General features: G+C 40.2%; 1 protein-coding gene across 1 annotated transcript in view; it reads right to left on the bottom strand.

Annotated features, from left to right (window-relative positions):
* The window catches only part of LOC100768475 (ovostatin homolog), a 39,785-nt gene extending 20,171 nt beyond the window's left edge, over positions 1-19,614 (bottom strand). Inside the window, 17 exon segments of the mRNA XM_035449012.1 lie at positions 673-805; positions 1,678-1,848; positions 4,537-4,686; positions 5,270-5,415; positions 6,167-6,221; positions 6,986-7,213; positions 8,128-8,286; positions 8,597-8,706; positions 9,008-9,119; positions 10,093-10,213; positions 11,812-11,896; positions 12,401-12,569; positions 16,119-16,139; positions 16,906-16,958; positions 18,408-18,564; positions 19,080-19,263; positions 19,550-19,614. Of these exon segments, the coding sequence (XP_035304903.1) occupies positions 673-805; positions 1,678-1,848; positions 4,537-4,686; positions 5,270-5,415; positions 6,167-6,221; positions 6,986-7,213; positions 8,128-8,286; positions 8,597-8,706; positions 9,008-9,119; positions 10,093-10,213; positions 11,812-11,896; positions 12,401-12,569; positions 16,119-16,139; positions 16,906-16,958; positions 18,408-18,564; positions 19,080-19,263; positions 19,550-19,614 (2,119 nt within the window).
* Between the last annotated feature and the right edge of the window lie 1,605 nt (positions 19,615-21,219).

Genomic DNA, 21,219 nt, shown 5'->3' with positions numbered 1-21,219 from the left:
TGAAATCTCCACCCTGACTCTTGGCTGACATTCCAGTACCTGCCAGCTCTGCCACTGGCATTGTTTTTGCTGAAGTTTTCACTGGTGTTAATATTTCTAATTCTCCAGAACATTTGTCTTTACAGGAGCCGCATAGGATGCACTTAGTCCGTGTTTCCACATCAAAATAATAACTATGGAGCTGGGCATGGTGGTGGACACTTGCAAACCCCAGTATTGGAGAGGTAGAGTCAGGATGATCAGAAGTTCAAGGTCATCCTAGACTATATAACAAGTTTGGGGCCAGCCTGGGCTATGTGAGACCCTTTCTCAATACAAACAAACAGTATCATGAGTGTCTAGTTGCTGCCTGTATCACTCTGTATAGCTTCACATCTATTTTGAAGCCAGTCTGGGTTACAGTAAAAGACCCTATCTTAATAAACAAACAACAATTTTAAAACATTATGAAAGGCAGAAACCAAAACCCAAATTTTTTCTTGTATCAGAAGCTAATTATTCTTTATAGCAAAAAATATTTCCAGCCTTTCTTGTTGAACTGTAGGAATTCTAGTTCTTGTTCTAAATCACCATAATTTATAAGACCTGTGTTTGACATGGTTTTATCTTACATACACCCAGTCAAAGAATTCTATTGACCGTTACTCCAATAGGAAGTGCTAGATTACTCACAGGCAGCTGGAGCACCATACATCATTGGTCCTTGTGGGCCGTCAAATGTCCTCAGTAAGTGCAAGTTTTCCTGGGATGAACATATTTCTGGTTTCCGGTAATGGAAATTAGTAAAGACTTTCAGACCCATGTCCTTTCAGAGAAAGAAACAAAAAAAATTATACATTCCTTTCCTCAGAAAACCATGAAAGGCCTACAGTCACAATAAACAGACAGCAATATTCTCCGTGTTAGTCATGATCCAGTACCATAGAAATCAAGTCTCCTTAATTTGACTTACAGATAAATTCAGTTTGGAAGAAAACCAATAATCACTGTTTTTATTATTATTAATGTGCTAATATTTTCATGTTTTTTCCATATGTGCTTAAGGGAAACCAGAAAATCAGGACCACTACAGTCTTTATAGCAAACATGCGTACACATGTTTATACACAGTGCACACACGATAAACCGCAGACTGGGGCTTGAACTAAAGCTTGTCTGACTCAGTGTCCTCTTTTTTTTTTTTTTTTTTGGTTTTTCAAGGCAGGGTTTCTCTGTGTAGTTTGTGGCCTATCCTGGCACTCACTCTGGAGACCAGTCTGGCCTCGAACTCACAGAGATCCGCCTGCCTCTGCCTCCCTAGTGCTGGATTAAAGGCATGCACCACCAACGCCCGGCCATTGTCCTCTTCTTAAACTGCTGTGATTCTGATTATAAAGATCTTGTGTGACCCCTGGACATGTGTAGCTGATAGCCTCTGTTTATGTGGAATGCAGACTGGAAGCTATCTTCTTGGTTTAACTATGGATGCATAAGAGGTATTGCAACAAATTGAAACCGTCTCTTGGGTTCCATGGTTTTTCAGCAAGCAGAAAAAAGCCAACAGATTAGCATGTCTTTTTTTCTTAATGAATACTCTGTCAGCACAGTATAGAAAGAATCTACACAGTGAGGAGAGACAAAGATGGATGAGAACTGAAGCTCCAATAGAGAATGCTTCAGACTCATCTGTGATCTCACCCTGAGAAGATTAGCGATGTCCCCATCCCAAGAATTGCTTGCAGGTGTATAATACAGTCCATTGTGGAACAAATCCTTCTGAGGGATGCATGGGTTTACTCTATCGTCATCCAGGTTGAGACCATGGTAGAAATATCCATATGGGTGGATATTCGGAAGCAGGTTGTATACCTAGGAGAGGACGATAAGGTCCTTGGTGATTTTAAGCACTCATTACATAATGATAGGATTGGAAAATTTTGAGTCATAACCATTTATTTCTGAGTCAACTTTCCAAAAACCCAGATGAGATCAGTTGTGGTTTATGTAGTCCATGTTACTTGAAAACTTTTCTGGCTGATAGTGCAGGATTTGGGATAACAAGAAAGAGCTCATGGAGAACTCTGGGTTGCTCCAAAGCCTAGCACACAGATAACTGCCTGAAGTTATAGTAGTAGAATTCTCAGACCAGAAGGATCATGTCAGCAGCTTGAATCTAATTATTAACGTATTAAAGCCTTTCATATAAAAAACAGCGCCAAGCAATGAGCAAGCCATCAGAGTGCTTTATAGACTTGTATGCAAATATTCTTATGAGCCCAGTGCTATGTGCAATGAATATGCACCAATAAAAAAGTTATCAAGGACTGAGATCAATGGCATACTTTCACCATTGTGAGGGATGGTGAATATTTCTGCAATCTCCTAGTTTAGAATAATGAATATCGTGTTCTGAAAGTATGCAAAAAATGTATGTAAAACTGAAGGAAAGAAAGCTCAAGAAACTACATGCACAAAGGGAGAATGACTCAAAGACATTAAAAGAAACACAAACCAAATTAATTCCAGATTTAAAAAAATATATACCAACAACTCATGTCAAAATATGAACCATTTTCCCTGGACACAATAACTCCCAGTAAATGGGAAGGGCTTGAAACAAAGGGGCAGCTTCCATTCACTGAAATGCATGACTCCCACGGTGACAGCTACCAGGTGGGTGTAACTGATGGAAAATAGCGTTGTGAACAGAGGAGAGCACTGACCTTTGGAGATGGTGCTTAAGGGAGGGGAGATTGTAACAGAATAATACAGAGGGCACACTGTAGCTAACAAAACCTCTCAGCTGTTTAACTTCATTAATGTAAGTGATAGATTTTTTTTAAATCCTGCTAAAAACAGCTTCGACAAAATTAAGTAAAAATGATTTAGCAGAGCATCAAAACCAAACCAAACAAAATCCTCACAAAATCCAATTCACATTCACTTTATAACTTGAAAAAAATTATGGGTAAGCCAGTAATTAATATAGTAAAACATAAAGGAACGTAACTATTGTCTCAGAGAGCATAGTTCTTAAGTCATAAAGACTTCCTTCATTTTCAACAAAATGAATCTGGAAATCTACGTAAAATTCTTACTCTCCAGGCTGGGAGAGATGGTTCAGTGGTTAGGAGCACTGGCTGTTCTTCCAGAGAACCTGGGTTCCATTTCCAGCATGCATGGACATATATGCAGACAAAACATTTACGCACATAAAATAATAAATATTTTATCTTCATCTCTTGAGAAATGAGGCCAAACGGGCACCAAATGAGAGACAATACTTAGATGGGCCAACTTTTATAAAGCAAACATAGAAAGTTGTCAAGAGACTGTCACACATGAGTCAGCAGGAGCTCATGCTCCACTATGGTTTCTACTAAGGCAAGAACAAGAAAAGGGAGGGAAGGAAGGGAGGAAGAAGGGGAGACAGGGAGAGAGGCTGAGAAAAGAAATTTTCTATTTGATGGCAATGCAATATACAGAAACAGAGAACCAATGAAAAATATAATTCAATTAATAAAGGAATTTAGCAAAATGTAAATTTTTATGTGGAAGACCTGCTGGGCACATAAATAATATAGTGGATGAAAACCTGTTTATAACAGCAACAGAGTTGTTATGACACCGTTGTGAATAAGCAAAGATTTACGTAAGAAAACTATTTAAAATCTAGTTCATAAGTGACAGGAAAAATATACCTGGAGAAATAAAAAAGCCAAATTATGAATTAGAATGCTCCCCCATTAGTGGGCAATGCTGAAGTTAATTTGTAAATCCCATGAAGTTACAGTAAAGATACCAGGTACCTTTCCCTCCTTGAGCTAGAGAAGTTAGAAGTAAGTTGATATTAAAAGTCAACTAGAATAGCAAAGGGGAGTCCTGGAATTGAGATGCCTGAAGTGCCTCGACATAGGAGCTGATTCCTACCAAAAATTAATCTCTATCATTAAAACTGTGGGACTGACATAGGAAAAGAAAAACCCGTGGAATAGATGTGAAAGTGAGAAATAAACGTAATAGACAGAAATGCAATCCAGGGCAAGGCAGTGTCTCCTGTCACCCGAGTAGTAACAACCCGTCAACTGGAGATGTTTTACTTAAAAACAGATGAACTAGACAAATATCTTCTATTAAAGGAACCAGGGCTCCCAGAAAAACAAAACAAAACGAAATGAAAAATCAGTTTTCAAGGCTGATACAAAGAAGGTAAAGATAGGTCTGGGTCATCCTGGGCCAGCAAATTAGTTAGAGCTGAGAGCATGATCTGACATTGCCAAAGGCACAGAGACCAACGGAAAAATTCTCACTACGATTTTAAACTATCATACTGCTTTAGAGGTCTTAATCTGTTACAATTATCTATAGAGTTCTGTGTTACTGTGAATGCCAGACTGGAAACTCACATAGTTAATGACCCATCCTAGTAACTGAGGAAGGGACACAGAAGTGAAGACTTGATGCTCCCAGCATGTCCCATCACAAGTAAAAGTATCCCACGAAGGGCAAAGCCTGTATCTGCACAGCTTGGGGACACTGAGGAACAAGGGTGCTTACACTTTCAGGTGACAATTCTTGTTCGGGTTTCAGCAGAAGGACACTTTTGTCCACTGCTCGCAGGCCACAGAAGGAGTTAGGGGCTGCTTGAAGATGTAGCCTGGTGGTAGAGCCTGGTAGGTCCTGCTCCTTCGAGAACTTTATGCTAACCTGAAGTAGAGAAAGGAAAGCAGTGAGGGTAGAGATAATTACAGATGAAGAGAGTTTGAGTAAATCTTGTCTTTTCCAAACAAATCCCGACAGATTTCTGCATCTATATTTTCCTGTTCATTCTCAGTTCCCTGTAGGAATATCTCCTTTCACCATGCCCCAGCTCCCCAGGATCAGGCATCTTGGAGATAACTACCACTGCCATTCTTTACTAATTTAACTATGAGATTACTGTGTAAAGATTATGGGGAGGGCGGGTAAGACAGACAGGGCTGTCAAGATGGCTCAACAGGGAAGAGCGCTTGCTACCAAGGGGAACAGTTTGAGGTCCATCCCTGGAACCCACATGATGGAAGGAAAGAACAGAACCCTGCAAACTGTCCTCTGACTTCATGGGCCCACATGCCTGTACGCACAGACAGACAGACAGACAGACAGACACACACACACACACACACACACACACACACACACACACACACACACACACGCGTACACACTGAATGAATAGATGTAAAAAACAAATTTGAAAAAGGAAGTGCAGGAAGCAAAATGCTCACCCTGCTGAGAGAAGAAACATCACCTTGTTTTTAAAGCACTTGTCAATCTGGAGCTTGACACTATCTGCAACGATTTCCCCGCTGGGGTGGAGAGTGTAGACAAAGAGGGCTGCCAGTGGTGCCAGATCAGCGCTGATGCGGATCGGGAAGGAGAAGCTTCCATTCCAGGCTGCAGAAACAGGCAATTCACAGATGGCATGGTGCTAACTTATATCTCTGGATTTGCTTAGGTGAAAGAGAATGGTTTGCGGCTAGAAAAGGGAAACTGGGCCCTATTCAAATGCAAATAAGAAGCAGGGACTTACACACAGATAAAGATCACATTATTATAGGGACGTCTTAGACATTGCTTTTCTATAGTGTACATGATTAACTGATAGTATTGGTACCAGCTAATTTTTGTCAACTTGACACAAACTAGAGTCACCTGCAAAGAGGAAACCAACTAAGGAATTGCCTCCTTCTGAATGGCCTGTGGGCACACCTACAGGGCATTTTCTTGACTAATGAGTGATATGGGAGGGCCCGGTCCACTCTGGCTTATGCCAATCCTGGACAGGTGGACTTGGGAGGCATAAGAAAGCAGGCTGAAAGTCAGTAAGCAGTGTTCTCCCATGGTTTCTGTTCCAAGTCCTGCCTCCAGGTTCCTGCCCTGACTGCCCTCCGTGATGGACATTAAGATGAAACAAACCCTTTTCTCGCCCAGTTGCTTTGCCCAGTGCTTTATCACAGTAAGAGAAAGCAAACTAGAACAATGATAGAAAGGTAGCAATCTCCTTGTTCAAACTATCCCGCATATTACCTCAAGCTAGGACATCTACTACCCTCCAACTGCAAGAGGAAGTAAGTGCCCATCCTAACTTCTGGAAGAAAAGCATGAAGATACGGTACATATTTCAAAGCAAGGGCATCATATCCACCTTGGCTTCTGACTTCCTTCTGTCCACTGAGGAAGATGCTTCCTCTTGCCATCACCTGCGTCAGACAAAGAAAACCCTGTGTGAGTACTGCAGCTAGCATCATATCGTGTCATCGTGGACTGACCTAGTGATTATTCTGTCCTGTAACAGGGTAGCTTCCATAAATGGATATTAAAAGGGAACTTCACACATGTTGGGCCAGAAAAGAGAAAACACCAGAAACTTTGTGAAGCCATCTAATGCATGTTCAAGCTGGTCACTTTGCCTGCCCATGGTTTGCCATTTGCCTCTGTTCCATGCTGTGACATGGAGCGCCTATAAAGCTGACTAGGTGACTCGATACATGTGAAATTCTTTAACAGCACCTTAAGCCTACTAACGTCGTTGGTAGAGAGTCTGAACAACATGTCCAGGGTGGACACAATGCTTGACGCCTAGGAGAGTGTGGAGGGAATGGAAGTGGGAATGTTGATTTCCAAGTCTGTTTTCACTCTCCAGAAGCTTTGACTAGAGGGGATGAGAGCAGCAGCTCCTTTACGCTCAGCATTTTGAGCTTTCCATGTGACTTACCCTCACACGTGCTCATAAATATTTGATGAGAAGTATAACAGAATGACTGAAGAAGCGAGTGTTTCAGGCTTAGGGAAACTCAGATTGCCTGGGATTGTTTTACAAGTCTGTTCCTGTGTTCTTAACGGAGCCAGGGCTACTCAGCAGCAAAGTGGGTAGATAGAGCTCCCTTGGATTAACAAGTCCTGAGAGACGACACCTGCTAAACCAGAGGGTGCGGAGCAGACAGCTCCACTGGCTGGGACTTACCAAATAGAAGAAGTTCACACCTGAGGCATCCTTGTAGGCCTCAGGGTTTAGGGAGTAAAGTACTGAAACCATCTTCTCTTGATTACACGGGAGCTGCTCTGGCTCAGGAACGATCTTTAGGAAGCTGTTGGTTCTGGAGTAAAAGCGTGAGACTGAAAAGTAGGCATCCAAATACTCAGGGTCCAACCAGCTGGGACGATGGCAGATTCTGGGTCGCACATAAATGGCCTGACATGACAGAAGCAAAGGAAAGACTTTAGAATGACGGACACTTCCACAGTCGGGGGAGGTCCTTCAGATGCAAGGCTTCTTGTCTCTTTGGAGCACGGGGGAACCTGCCTGGGTCGTAGCTGTTTCTGGGGAGACTGGTGCAATGACTCAGCACGCAAGGGCACTTGCCACCAAGCCTGACCACCCAGGCTTGATTCTTGGGGCCGTTGTGGTGGAAGGAGAGAACTGACTTCCACAAAGTGAGATAATAGCACCATTCTCTCTCATATATATATAATATATATATATATATATATATATATATCTATATATATATATATATGAATGACATGGTTATGCGATTGTCTAATTGGATCAACAGTGAACTTTTATGTTCTTTACTTTGTGTGGGTGTGTGCTGGGGGTTAGGTGATGGTTGACTATGTAACCTCGTGTGGCCTGCAACTCAAGATCCTCCTGTCCCAGCATCTTGGGTTCTAGAATTACAGGCATCACTACCATGTTCCAGCTTTTGGCTTTTGATTACAGTCAGAGAATTGGATGTAAGTTCTATATCCGCCACCTGTGTATGAGTCATGACAAACTGTTTAATTGCAAATTTCCATGGAAGCTTTAGAAAGGAGATCTTACAGCATCTCTCTATCTTTACACAGCATTATGTAAGGGAAAAGGTCAGATTTTCTCACATGCTACTTCTACTTCCACAGCAGAAATATTGGTCATGATAGAGAGTCACTGTAAGAGAGTACCAGCATCTCACTGTCTGATCTCTGTCTGCTCTTACTGAGTACTGGATAGACAAGCAAGTCACAGAAAATATGCTACCATCTAAGAACCTTCTCATGCTCCCAGTCCCCAGCATTGGGCCTCTGTGGGATTCCTCACACTCCGCCCACCCTGGGATATCTTACTTTCAGGCTGATCTGTGCATCGAAAATCTCTGAAGTGTCGATGGAGAATTGAGCTTCCCCGTTCTCATCTGTTGTATAATTGCCTAGAAATTTGCCATTGAGCTCCAGTTGCAAAAGCTTCCTCACCATCGGTGCATTATTGGAACCAGAAAACCTAAGCTGCACAAAAGCAGAAATGTTAACACTCTTTAAGATACAAAACTGCACATTCCTACAGGGAATTTCAGTCCGTGATAGTGGCCACTTAACAGAAACTTCAGTGAATGGAAATATCCAACCTACTACTTGTGCTTACAGATAAAACAGGAGAGACTATCATTTTATACACTAGAACTTTCCAAACGTATCAGACCTAGTAATATCCAAAGTGGATCATGGACCTAGGAAAGAGCGTCTAGAAAACTCCAAGTGATAATCTGTGAACAAAGGAAACCAAACAAGGTCCTCCTGAAAGTCTAGGCAAACCTACTGTTCCAGAATAAGTGATCCCTCTCCTGTAGAAAGAGTCCATGTTCTCAAAGATCACGCTGCCAAGCACCGAAGTGATAAACACAGGGTGTGTTTTACTGATCTGCACACCTGTAAGAAATGATGAAATAGCATCAGAAAGGAATTAATCATTTGAACAAAACCCACCAGGGTGGGCCATGTATCTCAGTGGTAAAATGTTGGCTGCCTAAGCCTGTGTGAGGACATGGATTCAATACTTCCATTCCCCGCAAGAGCCACCTTTAAAAGATGCTTCTTTTTACCCCTCTGAGCAACAATTAATTCATGATTAACAAATGATGTTGCTAATGATTAAATTAAATTTAAAATGATTTTTTTCCTAGGTGGGCCACCATGCATTCCCAAGCTGTCTATAAAATACTATCATTACCTGTTCCAAACTCTGTAACCATTACATTAACATTAAATGTCATGAATAATCCAGAGCGGTATAGTTGGAAGACTTTTGTATTGACAGCTTGAGAAATACAGCCATCTTTCAGCTGAAAAATGAACAGGTGTGATGAAAAAGTTAGGGATCTGAATTTTAGCACAGGCACATCCCACCCTGTGTACCCAGGTCTCCTTCACTAAGTTACTGGACCAATAAAGAAAGAGTTAAAGCAGGAAGATGAAGTGAGAGAAGAAATACAAGAAAAGGGATTCCAGGACATTTTCCTGAAGTAACGTGGGCCTGAAACAGTTAAAGAATGAGAATAAAGCCTACGATAACCTAAGAATAAGAACCCCCCTTGGAAGAAACACTAACAACAGATGAACCAAAACCCCTTAAATGAAGGACAGTAGCACCCGTTAAGATCTACTATTTTGAAATAGAGGAAAGAAACCTTTTCACTGCTAACAACATTAATTAGAAAACTGCAATTTTAGTCATTATATTTTTAAAATAAGAAATACATTCTAACTTCAAAATTTAGACATTGGAAGGCTACACTAATTTGTTTGCTCCTCAAAACTTGGTCTAGGCAGAACTGTTACACCCATCATGTAGACGTACACATGCACATGAATAAAAAATAAATCTTAAGAAGGAATTAAAAAGATGGGAATTAAGATCAATGACTTATAGACATGCACAAAAATATATTAATAATGACAAACCCGGCAGAACAGGTGAGGCTGTCATAAGCAGGATTTAGAATGGAGGAGAACAGAAGTCTAGAACAATGCACACAGAACACTCTGGGTTGCAGTTGTTTCCAAATGAACTGCCCGAAAAAGGGTTCTCCATCCAGCTAGTACAGGACATAGGGAGGCCAATGAGGTCCTCTGTAGCTCTAAGAGCCTATGGCAAAAGCACCTAGAAGTCAAGGCACTGTTTTAAACATTGCATTATCTCCACTATCTCCGCTGGCTACACAGCGAAAGCACTGTGAATCCCCTTTTGCAAGAGGAATAAAATCACTATGAGAAGTGAGTGAGAATATCCCTCTGGAGCAAGCCCGTGATCCGTACCTGCTCGGTGAACTGCTCGCATATTTCATTGTTGCTATTGCTCTCACAATACCCAGAGGAGGAAAACTCTCTGCACACTCGGATCTGGACTTTTCCCTGCACAGACTGGCCATAGGTGTACCTAGTGGGAAAAGGTGCATCCATGATCAGAAGTGGGCAGTACCATAGTGACATGTATGGACTTCATCAGAAATCGATACGATGTCCTGAAACCGAGTGCTTCCCGTCTAACCACTTTTGAGGGTATTTCCTCCGCAGAATTTAGGTGAAACTGACTTATGAAGAGGACCTGCCTGTTTTTCAAAACAAACAAACAAACAAACAAACAAACAAAAACAAATTCACAGTGACATTCAGTTTTAGATGACCTAAAATATCAGGAAAGAAAAACTTCATGAGTAATAAATGTATATATATTTAGTCTGGCAGAAGGATTGGAAAATGAGCTTTTTGGAACACATCCAGCTACTCTGCCCTGAAACTCAAAGAAACGACCTGGTCTTTCTCCAAAAGAGACAGAGTCCAAGATTCTCTGGGGAGAAGGCCAACACCCCATCATGTGCTGACCAGGCAGCCCTTTCTAGACTGCAGCTTCAATATATACAAGATTATCCAAAGGTTTTTATGTCACCTCTTAGAGCATCCAGCAGCTCTCACCAGGCGTTTCTTCATAGGATGGCACAGTTATTGACAGAATAACTGTGAAGCCAAACTGCCCAGGTGTAGCTATGGGTCATCAGAACACTCCCAAAGCTGATGTTATCCCAATGCTTATCTCATGACACTGTGGGAACAATTTTTGTGGCTGGCACCTAATAAGCACTAGCTATTTTACATTATTGTTAGAAATTTGAAAAAAGATATCACAAAGGATAAAGGGCATCAGAAATTATTTCCCAAACAGAGGATAAACGTTCCCAAGAGCAGATACGATGTTTTTATGTTAGGGAACTCAAATAAATTCAAACTAAATTATAAACTTCCTTATTTCTATGAAATTTTGTTAGCTCATTTTCCTTCCTTCCTTCCTTCCTTCCTTCCTTCCTTCCTTCCTTCCTTCCTCCCTCCCTCCCTCCCTCCCTCCCCTCTTCTCTTCCTCCCTTCCTTTTTAAAAATGAGAACACGGTAAAGGTTCAGGGAAGCCAGTACTTTCACACCGGTTGCTGGAGTTAGGTGAGCGACATGACATTTGTAAAACTAAAAGAACATTCTACGTTTTGACTTGGTAATTACCGTTAGAGAAGTCTTTTTTAAGTAAACAATTTTCAATTCTAAATCAGGCTATAATACAGTTTTTCAGAAGATATCTACCACCAATGTATTAATTACTAGAAAACACAATGTAATAGATTACATGTTATATGGTACAACAATAATTAAGTAAAATTGTTATTTGTATATGAAGATATGATTGCCAGGCAAGGAACTGGAATAGGTAGAAAGACTAAGCAACATATGGAGCTGTGTGTTTTTTAAATATTAGATTAAATGGAAAGAAAAGAATAAATATAACTAGGGGAAATTTTTTCACAAAGAGTTATAGGGAAATCAGTTATGAGATGGCAATTGGTAGAACATACTGTAGCTTGTTTTTATGCTTTTCTTTATATTTTTCAAACACTTAAAATTTTCTACAATAATTTTAATGTAGGTATACAAATAACATTTTATGATTAAACTTAATTTACCCCATGGGGATAAATCTAAGTATGTACTTACTTTGCACATGCAACCACTTGAAATTGATTGTCTGCAATAGTTATTGTCTCTGGTGCACTGACCTCAACTTCAAATTTGGGCAATACTGAAAACAAAGAAACACACTTCAGCTGACAATCCCCGGAGAGCAAAGCTACTGCAACTAGAACAAACTGTTTCTATGCATGCCATTTTCCTCCAAATGCCCCTCGGTGTACCCCGGTCTGTGATGGTCCATCATTAAAGATCAATTATTCTGTGGTTTGTTTGTTTGCTTGCTTTTGGTGGTGGTGGTTTGTCTATTTTTATTTCTTTTGTCTAGCCTCAAAAATTCACCTTTTTTTTTTTTTTAATGTTGTAGCTATTAGATCCTCTCTAGGAGAGTTATCAGGATTTCAGGAAATGAGATATCTCTTAACTGAGGGAGGGGCGGGCATGGATCAGAGGAAGACCTGGGTCCAGAACGAGGCAAAGAGAGGACCCAGGATGCCACAGAAAAGCAGACAGCAGAGACCCAGCCTGGCTTCAGCTGCTTTTGCCTGGGTCTAGAAAGCTTTGTTCTGTTGCCTTGAACTTGTCTGTAGGAGAATCAAAAACAGTTCTTGGTTACCATCTCGATTAACACTGAACAGATGCACCACTGTCATTCCTGATTGTTTTCTTATGACAATTGTGTAATCACCAAACATTGGTTCTGGAGTCAGATGGAATGAGAGCTGGGTAATGTTTCTCAAAGTGGTCACGTTTTTCCACTGAAAAATCACATTGTGTTCAGGATCCTTAAAAACAGTAAAAAAGGACAATCAGAGGTTGCGCATGAAAATGACACTTTCCTTATTATGAGTGCTCTCCATAGTTACTGGAAGTAAAGAGTGAACTACTATGAGGCTTAACTAATGACCTCAAATTCCTGGTACAGTGTAACTACTCCAACATATTCAATCTACTTTCTCTTAAAACTAAAATTCATACAAAAAAATTTATAACTGACACTTTTGATTTTTATCTTTCCAAAGCAGAGTAGTATAATCAAATAATTAAAAATTCAGCATACTTAATTCAGAATAGTGCTCCCAAAGCAGAACGGACTCATAATCAATTATATAAGGGGAAACTAACCCTAACATTTAAAATGATTGTCCCAGGGGCTGGAGAAATGGCTCAGTGGTTAAGAGCGCTGGTTGCTCTTCTAAAAGACTAGGTTCTGTTCTCAGCACCTTCATAGTGGCTCACAACCATCTGTAGCTCCAGTTCCAGGGGAAATCTGACGCCATTTTCTGGGCTCCGCAAGTATTGCATACATGTTGTGCAAACGCATCAGAGTACTCATGTATGTTAAATCAAAACACTATTAACTATTAATTTATTAACCATCAATTTTAGTTACTTTGATTAAAAAATTATTATTTTTAATTAGTTAAAAATAAAGATTAAAATGATTTTTGTCTCAGATTTCCATCTGGTTTCTAAGTTGGTCATGGATTATCCCATTACAACCACATAGATCATATGGAAAAACAAAAAACCCAGGATAGCCAAAACAATCCTATACCTGACCTCAAACTCTACTATAGAGCTACAGTAATGAAAACAGCTTGGTACTGGTATAAAAACAGGCAGGTGGATCAATGGAATCGAATTGAAGACCCAGATATCAATCCATACACCTATAAACACCGGATTTTTGACAAAGAAGATAAAATTATAAAATGGAAAAGAGAAATAATCTTCAACAAATAGTGCTGGCATAACTGGATGTCGACACGTAGAAGAATGCTAATAGATCCATATCTTTCGCCATGCACAAAACTCAAGCCCAAGTGTATCAAAGACCTCAATATAAATCTAGCAACATTGAATGTGATAGAAGAGAAAGTGGGAAGTACCCTTGAACACACTGGCACGGCAGACCACTTCCAAAATACAACACTAGTAGCACAAACACCAAGAGCAACAATGAATATATGGGACCTCTTGAAACTGAGAAGCTCCTGTAAATCAAAGGACACAGTCAACAAGACAAAACAGCAGCTTACAGAATGGGAAAAGATCTTCACCAACTCCACATCGGACAGAAGACTGATCTCCAAAATATACAAAGAACTCAAGAAAGTAGACATCAAAAGACCAAATAATCCAATAAAAAAAAATGGGGCGCAGATCTAAAAAGAGAACTTTCAACAGAGGACTCTCAAATGGCCAAAAGACCCTTAAAGAAATGCTCAGTATCCTTTGTCATGAGAGAAATGCAAATCAAAACAACTCTGACATTCCATCTTACACCTGTCAGAACGGCTAAGATGGAAAACACTGATGACAGCTGATGCTGGAGAGGATGTGGACTGAGAGGAACATTCCTCCATTGCTGGCGGGAGTGCAAACTTGTACAACCACACTTCAGAAATAAGTATGGTGGTTTCTCAGAAAACTGGGAATCAATCTACCTCAAGACGCAGCGATACCACTTTTTTGCATATACCCAAAGGATGCACACTCACACCACAAGGACATTTGCTCAACTATGTTCATAGCAACATTATTCATAATAGCCAGAATTTGGAAACAACCTAGATGCCCCTCAACCGAAAAACAGATAAGGAAAATGTGTACATTTGTACTACTCAGCAGTAAAAAACAATGGAATTTTGAAATTCGAAGGCAAATGGACAGAACTAGAAAAAGTCATCCTGAGTGAGGTAATTCAGATCCAGAAAGACAAATACAATATGTACTCACTAATAAGTAGATATTAGACATAAAGCAAATGACAACCAGCCTTTATACCACAACCCCAGAGAACCTAGGTAACAAAGAAGACCCTAAAAAAGACATATATGGATCCACCTATGAAGGGGGAAAAGACACAACCTCCTGAGTAAATTGGAAGAGTGGGGGTAGGGAGGGAAGGGGAGTGAGAAAAATGTATAGATCAATAAAAAAGAAAGATAAAGAACTACATGGAATTTCTGTGATTTAAAAAGCAGAGTCAGTTGTCAGAATGCAATCTCCTTCATTTGATTTCAGCACATAGCCACACACACGTTTACTTCCATAAATATTTTACATTTTCCAACTCTGATTAAAGAGATCATGTTTAAAAGATTTCTTTAAAGTGATTTAAAGTGTTTAACAGATTATGTAAAGAAACAAAACTGCAAGACACACGGGGGTGGGCCTAAGCCCTATCCCAAAGGATACGATAGACTCTGATGACACCCTATGGAAGGCCTCACCATCCAGGGGGAGCAGAAAGGGTATGTGATAGGTAGGGGTTTAGTTGGGGGTGGGGGTGGTAGGTGAGGAGGGGAGGGAGAAGGGAACTGGGATCGTCATCTAAAACAAATCCTGTTTCTACTTCAAAAAAAAAAAAAGTTGAAAAAAAAAAAGAAACAAAACTGTCACTATCTCAAAGATTTTTAATGATTTGTTTTCCTCTACTTTAAAGTTTAGAACATCCTAGACCTTTTTCCCTTCAGTGATGCCCAGGAGACCCCATGCTGGTTTAAATGTGAGTGGACAACACACAGCTGAATAAATTATTTCCAAAAGAACCAGATGTCATGGGCACTAAGGCTAAAACACCATACTTGGTAAAACTGGTGCTCCTCTGAGTGCCCACACTGACTTGTTGTGACTTTTGAATGGTGAGCTTTTACTCATCTAAGCCAATGTTAACCAGTCTTTGAGTTTCTCTCAGCAGAATGCAGCAGTAGCTGGATGAGATGTGGAAGCAAACTGTTGACTAATGAAGAGACCACAAGACTGGCTAACCCGGAATTCATGTCACTTTAAGGGTGTTACCCATATGAAGAGCTTAATGCATCCAAATATCAGACAGGTCAGTTGGAAGTTTGTGAGCATCTGTGTTTGCCCACATAACTGTGAATTATGAGCCTAGATTCCATATTAGCCTCCAGAGTTAACTAATGGTGGCAGCACATACTGTATGCAGAGAAAAGAATATAGGGTTTGATTGCTGTTTACAAGCAAGCTGGAAGCACAACCAACTACATGACAAGTGCAAGACACCTAATAAAAATCAACAAGATATGTTTATTCATCAACGATGGTATTTAGAATTATAACACAGAGTGGGAAAAATAATAAGTTTATGTTTTCAAATCCCCAGCACATTATTCTAGGGCATTCATGGACAAGGAATCAGTCCTCCTAGGTATCTTCCGAGTTTTTCAAAATTGTATTTTAAACCTACTTTTAGCCATTTGTTTCAATCATCTTAATTTTTAGTTATATAAAACTAAAAACTGGAAGCATGCCATTCCTAATCTGAATGTTTTAAAATTGGGTATGCAAAGTAGATGTCTTACCTGAAGGGTGATTAAAGGGTACTGAAAGAAAAAAAACACAGATTAATACTTTAGTGAGACATTCTTTTGTCAAATAGTATTGCCCCGAAGGTTTAGTTTTTAATTAATTCTTTTAGTGAGTGTATAAGATAATGGGCTTTGTTACGATATTTTCACAAATATATATCACTGTATCTTGTTTGGGTTCATTTCATATCACCCTCTCCTGTCTGCCCCTATATCCTCCTTTGCCTGTGTGTGTGTGTGTGTGTGTGTGTGTGTGTGTGTGTGTGTGTGTAAATATATAGCTAAGTCTAGTCTCCATATGACAGAAATCATGGTATTTTCTCTTTCTCTCTCCCACTACCTTCTTCCGTCCCTTTTCCCTTTAGAACTCTACCTTCATGGTGTTCTGTTAACTTTGATGTCCCCTCTCTCTCTCTCTCTCTCTCTCTCTCTCTCTCTCTCTCTGTGTGTGTGTGTGTGTGTGTGTGTGTGTGTGTTTGGATATAATTCTGCTTATGAAAGAAAATCTAATATTTATCCTTGGAGTCTGGTTAATTTGACCTAACACAACGAACTCTAGTTCCACTCATTTTTCTGCAAATGACATAATTCCATCCTGTACACACACCGCACCTGCTTTATCCATCCGTCTGCTGATGGACATCTAGGCTGGTCCCATACCTTGGCTGTTGGGACAAGCACAGATGTATGCTGACTTACATTCCCGAAAGATGCTCTATATAGCAACGGATTTGATTGATAAATTTTAGTTTCATTGTACCATTAGAAATTATGGACTCACCAAGTCATCAACGGGTTTGAGCCAGGTGTTCAGGGTCACAATTCGAAAATTGACTAAAAGAACAGAGGGCAAGGCCATTAAGTGTTTTTCTTGTAATTCCCACCTTCTAGCTATGATTGCTTTTAAGTATATACATAATTAATTGCTTTATCATCACACAATACCTCATTCCCTTCCCTCTAGCTCTCATTTGACCCTTTGAGGTTAGGAGTCCATTGGGGGAAAGTCTCTTATTATATTTATTGTCCCTTTGTTAATGATTCTTATTGTCCCCAGTACTGACACCAGCTACTGTTAGAAACCTTTACCCTATTGTTCATAAAATGTATGACTGGGACATCTTGGAACATAATTAGTGACAGAATTAATCTGTAGAAGCACAACTGTAAAACATTTATTTTCCTTGAAAATGATGCCAATGAAATTAAGTTATTTTAACAGAACTACAAATGAAAGATGTTGGCTCTTTTGAATGTACCACTCACTCTAATATTTTAGTAAGAGAAGCAAAGGGGATATCAGGAAGTGAAGATCTCTCTTTAAGAATTATCTTTGCCATGTTACATGTGAAAATGTCATAATGAAATTTACTGTCTTGTGTGCTGACTTAAAACTAATTATAAAAGCAAAAGAAGACTACATGAACTGGCCATTCAAAGTACAATAGAGAATTCTTGGAGGAATTCCCCTGCCTCAGACACTGTCATATCAGTCAGAGTACAGTAGAGAACTCTCGGAGGAAACAACCCCCGGCACATCACACCAGCAGGTTCTACAACCGACAGGAATAAATGTCTGTTGTTTAAGACAAAATAAAGTCTATTTTCAGCTCCTTAAAAATAATCATAGAAATAAGCAATATTAACCAGGACAGAATGCACAGTCAGTTCCATCTCTAAACCCCTAATTTTACAAATGAAGAAATTAAATCTCAAAGACCAGGATTTACTCGTCAAAAGTCAATCATTGGTTAACAGAGCCAATATTTGAAGCAAGCTGCTTTGAATTATAGCTGGGCATTCTGTCTTCCACAATCTGCTCAGAACACCAGTAAAGAAAGCAGAAAGGCCCTGTCTGATTTTCACGTGTTATGTCCATGAACATAAAAATAGAGCAATAGAATCCGTAGATGTGGCCGGTGAGATCTTTGTTGTGGTTGGCACTATTTGTACAGTGAGACTCTCATCTCTTCCCTGAAAGTCCCAAGAAACTTCACCATCTGAGGATGAAATAATTGGCTCAAAAAAGAGAACTAATGAACTTGTCAAATAGGCATGTTACAGATCAGTGGTTTAGATCAAACAATGACACAGCCCATTCTGTGCTGGGAACCACTGTACCATGAAGCCTTGTCGGTAGGATTTGTATGCAACGGAGCGAGTCTTAGGAACATCAGTTTCTGATCTGAGGGACGATGGGAATATAGCAGTCGATGACATTAAAGACAAGCTTTACTAAACTTCACATGTTCATTTGGAGAGCATGTTTTTAAAGTGGATTACCGGTGTCTCCAGGTTTGTAGATGGGTGAATCTGTCTGCACAAAAGTTGTGTTCTCCTCTGCGGCGATTGCTACAGCTCTCCTTTCAGAGATTTTAAGAGTGTTTCCCTGAGCAAGTAATGTCACAAAGGCCAACGGCTCCGAGGATGTCTGAGACACCTGTTTGTGTGGAGGAGCAGAGAAGGGAAGGTTGTGTGCATTAATTTAGATGGACAGACAGGCAAAGCCATGTAAACTTTTACTCCCAAACAGAAGACTCACTGGTCACCTGCTGAAATTGCTTAACTCGGTATAAGGGTCTTTTTTTTTTTTTTTTTTTTTTTAATAAATCCAGGTTGCTATCTTCTTGCTGCCTATTTTCTTTTTATGTCGTCCTGAATCAAAGCCCTCCATCCTTTACCTGCATTTCCCTTTTAGACCCGTGAAACACATTCACTCTAAAATAGCAATTGCCCCATCATTCCTGTAATAGAAAACTGTCAACAGCAGCAACAATACATGCTGCACATTAAAATTTTTCATTTTGTTTTTTGCTTCTCTTGAAATTTTCACATATCCCCCCCTCCAGATTTTGCAAATCGATCCAAATTAAGCTTTGTTATTGAAAAGCAACTGTAAGAGAGTAGGTTCACATCCCCACTCGCGCTCCTGCTGTGTTACGTTTGGTTCCTCACTTTGAAATTGTTGCAAGCATAGAAGTCCCCTGCTTCCACAGACTGGTCAAAAATAGTAGTATTGGATCCATCATATTCTAGGATGACGCTCAAGGACACAGACTCGCTGAGGTTTGAAAGATGAAGACAGGCTTTTTCCGGGGAAAAGCGCTGGACCACGGAGGAAACCCACAGGATGTATCGCCTGCACAAAGAGAACAGCCAGCACTCTGTCAGCAACTCGAGCTATTGAAGGACTTCCCAAACTGCACACGTTTCACAGGCTGGGTTACGGTAAACTGCAGGCTGCTCACTGTGATGTCTTAAGGGCATCCCACTCTCCTGGTATTTGCTCAACACTTAGAGAGCAAACCCGCTCTCACTTGCTGAAGTTGAAACAGAGTAACGAACCAACCAGACTTTACCATGGGATGCATTTAATGAGATGGCATGGCCAGCACTTTGATACAGAGAGTTTAGAGTTCCCTTACGGTTCTGAAGCCACAGCATCAGTGAGATGAAGCAGAAGAGCACTGAGCAAAACAGTGGGCACCATTTTGTCCCAGCGCCCGCCGGGTATCTTTAGAAGAAGCATTCTCTCCTCCTCACACCAGAAGTCAGCTGCCTAGGTCTCCGCTTTCTTTCCTTTCTGTGGTTCTCAGGCCGTGGTTGCTTTTATAGTCTCACAAAGTAGGAGATCAATTACCTTTTGGAGCAAGGATCAGGAGACTGATCACTACACATAGCCTCTCCTGTTACCTCGCCAGGGGGTATCCGGTTTAGGTGCAACTTCCTGCTAAAAAGTTTGCTGGATGCTGGCCTGCTAGAGTCAGCAGTGCAAGTTAGACAGGAAGAAGAGAAAAAAACAAAGAAAGCAGTTGTGTGACACCCTGGAATTCATACTGTTTGAATAGTCCACATGGGGCTGGCGCAGCATAACCGAGGGAGTAACTAACACTTAGAAGAAAGTATCTCTACAAAACACTGTCTCAGTACTGATTCTCAAAAGGAAAATGTGTTCAGGGATCACACATCTCAACACAGACTCATTTTATGGATAACTGAGTGTGTTAAGATATTCCTTCATAATCTTATAATGTAGAATTCAACCTTAAAATGTTGGTTTGTGGTCAACATTTAGCATGGCTTTCTTAGTAAGGTTTATATACCATTTTCAATGTCTCTTCTGACATCATGAAAAATTTAGAGAAAATGTAAAAACACAGGCATTACTGACAAAAACTAAACATCAACAAAAAAATACCACAGTATAATTCTAAGTGGATGGCCCACGACAGTGAAATGCTGAGACCAACCTTTTATCATCATCATTATGATGGTGATGGTAATGATGGTGGTGATGATGGTGATGATGATGGATGATGAAGATAATGACAGGGTCTTACGTGCTGATAGCCTGGAACTCCCTGTGTAGTACAGGTTAGCCTTGAACGCACGGAGATCCTCTCAGGGCTGAAATTACTGGTAAGAGCCACAATATCCAGCTGAATCTGGTAAACTTTCCAGTGAAGTCTCTGGTATGGCAAGTCTCCTATTTTCTGTGACACTTTTTTTTTTTTTATTTAAAGATTCCTTTTACTTCAAATAGTGAAAAAGTGAGTTCGTGTGCACTGAAGAATTCTAAAACAGACAGGAAAGGTAGAAGTTGGCTTTACTCTTGTAGAAACCTATTTATCTGATGGGGAGTTGATATTCAAAATATATCGGGGACTTTATTGAATAGTAAAAATGACAATCTTATTTTAATATGGGCCAATTACCTGAATGACCTTCTCAAGTTTAAATCATGGATAAGAACATGGAAATGCCCCAAATCACTAATACTATGAAAATGGAAGTTAAAACCACAATGAGGGGACTGGAGAGATGACTCCGTGGTTAAGATCACTGGATGCTCTTCCAGAGAACTTGGTTTGATTCCCAGCACCCACATGGAGGCTCACGACAATCAGAAGATCCAATGCCCTCTTCCCTCTTCTGACCTCTGAAGGTACTGGACACTCATGTACTGCACAGACATGTATGCAGACAAAACATCTACACACACACTACTAATAAAAGAAAACCACCGTTAGATATCTGCTCCAGTCACTACTGTCAAATAACAGATACCAGCCAAAGATGTGGAGGAATGAGGCAA

This window comes from Cricetulus griseus, chromosome 8 (genome assembly GCF_003668045.3).
Source record: "Cricetulus griseus strain 17A/GY chromosome 8, alternate assembly CriGri-PICRH-1.0, whole genome shotgun sequence".
In the NCBI taxonomy this organism is placed as follows: Eukaryota; Metazoa; Chordata; class Mammalia; order Rodentia; family Cricetidae; genus Cricetulus; species Cricetulus griseus.
This window is presented reverse-complemented; position numbering and strand designations above follow the sequence as displayed.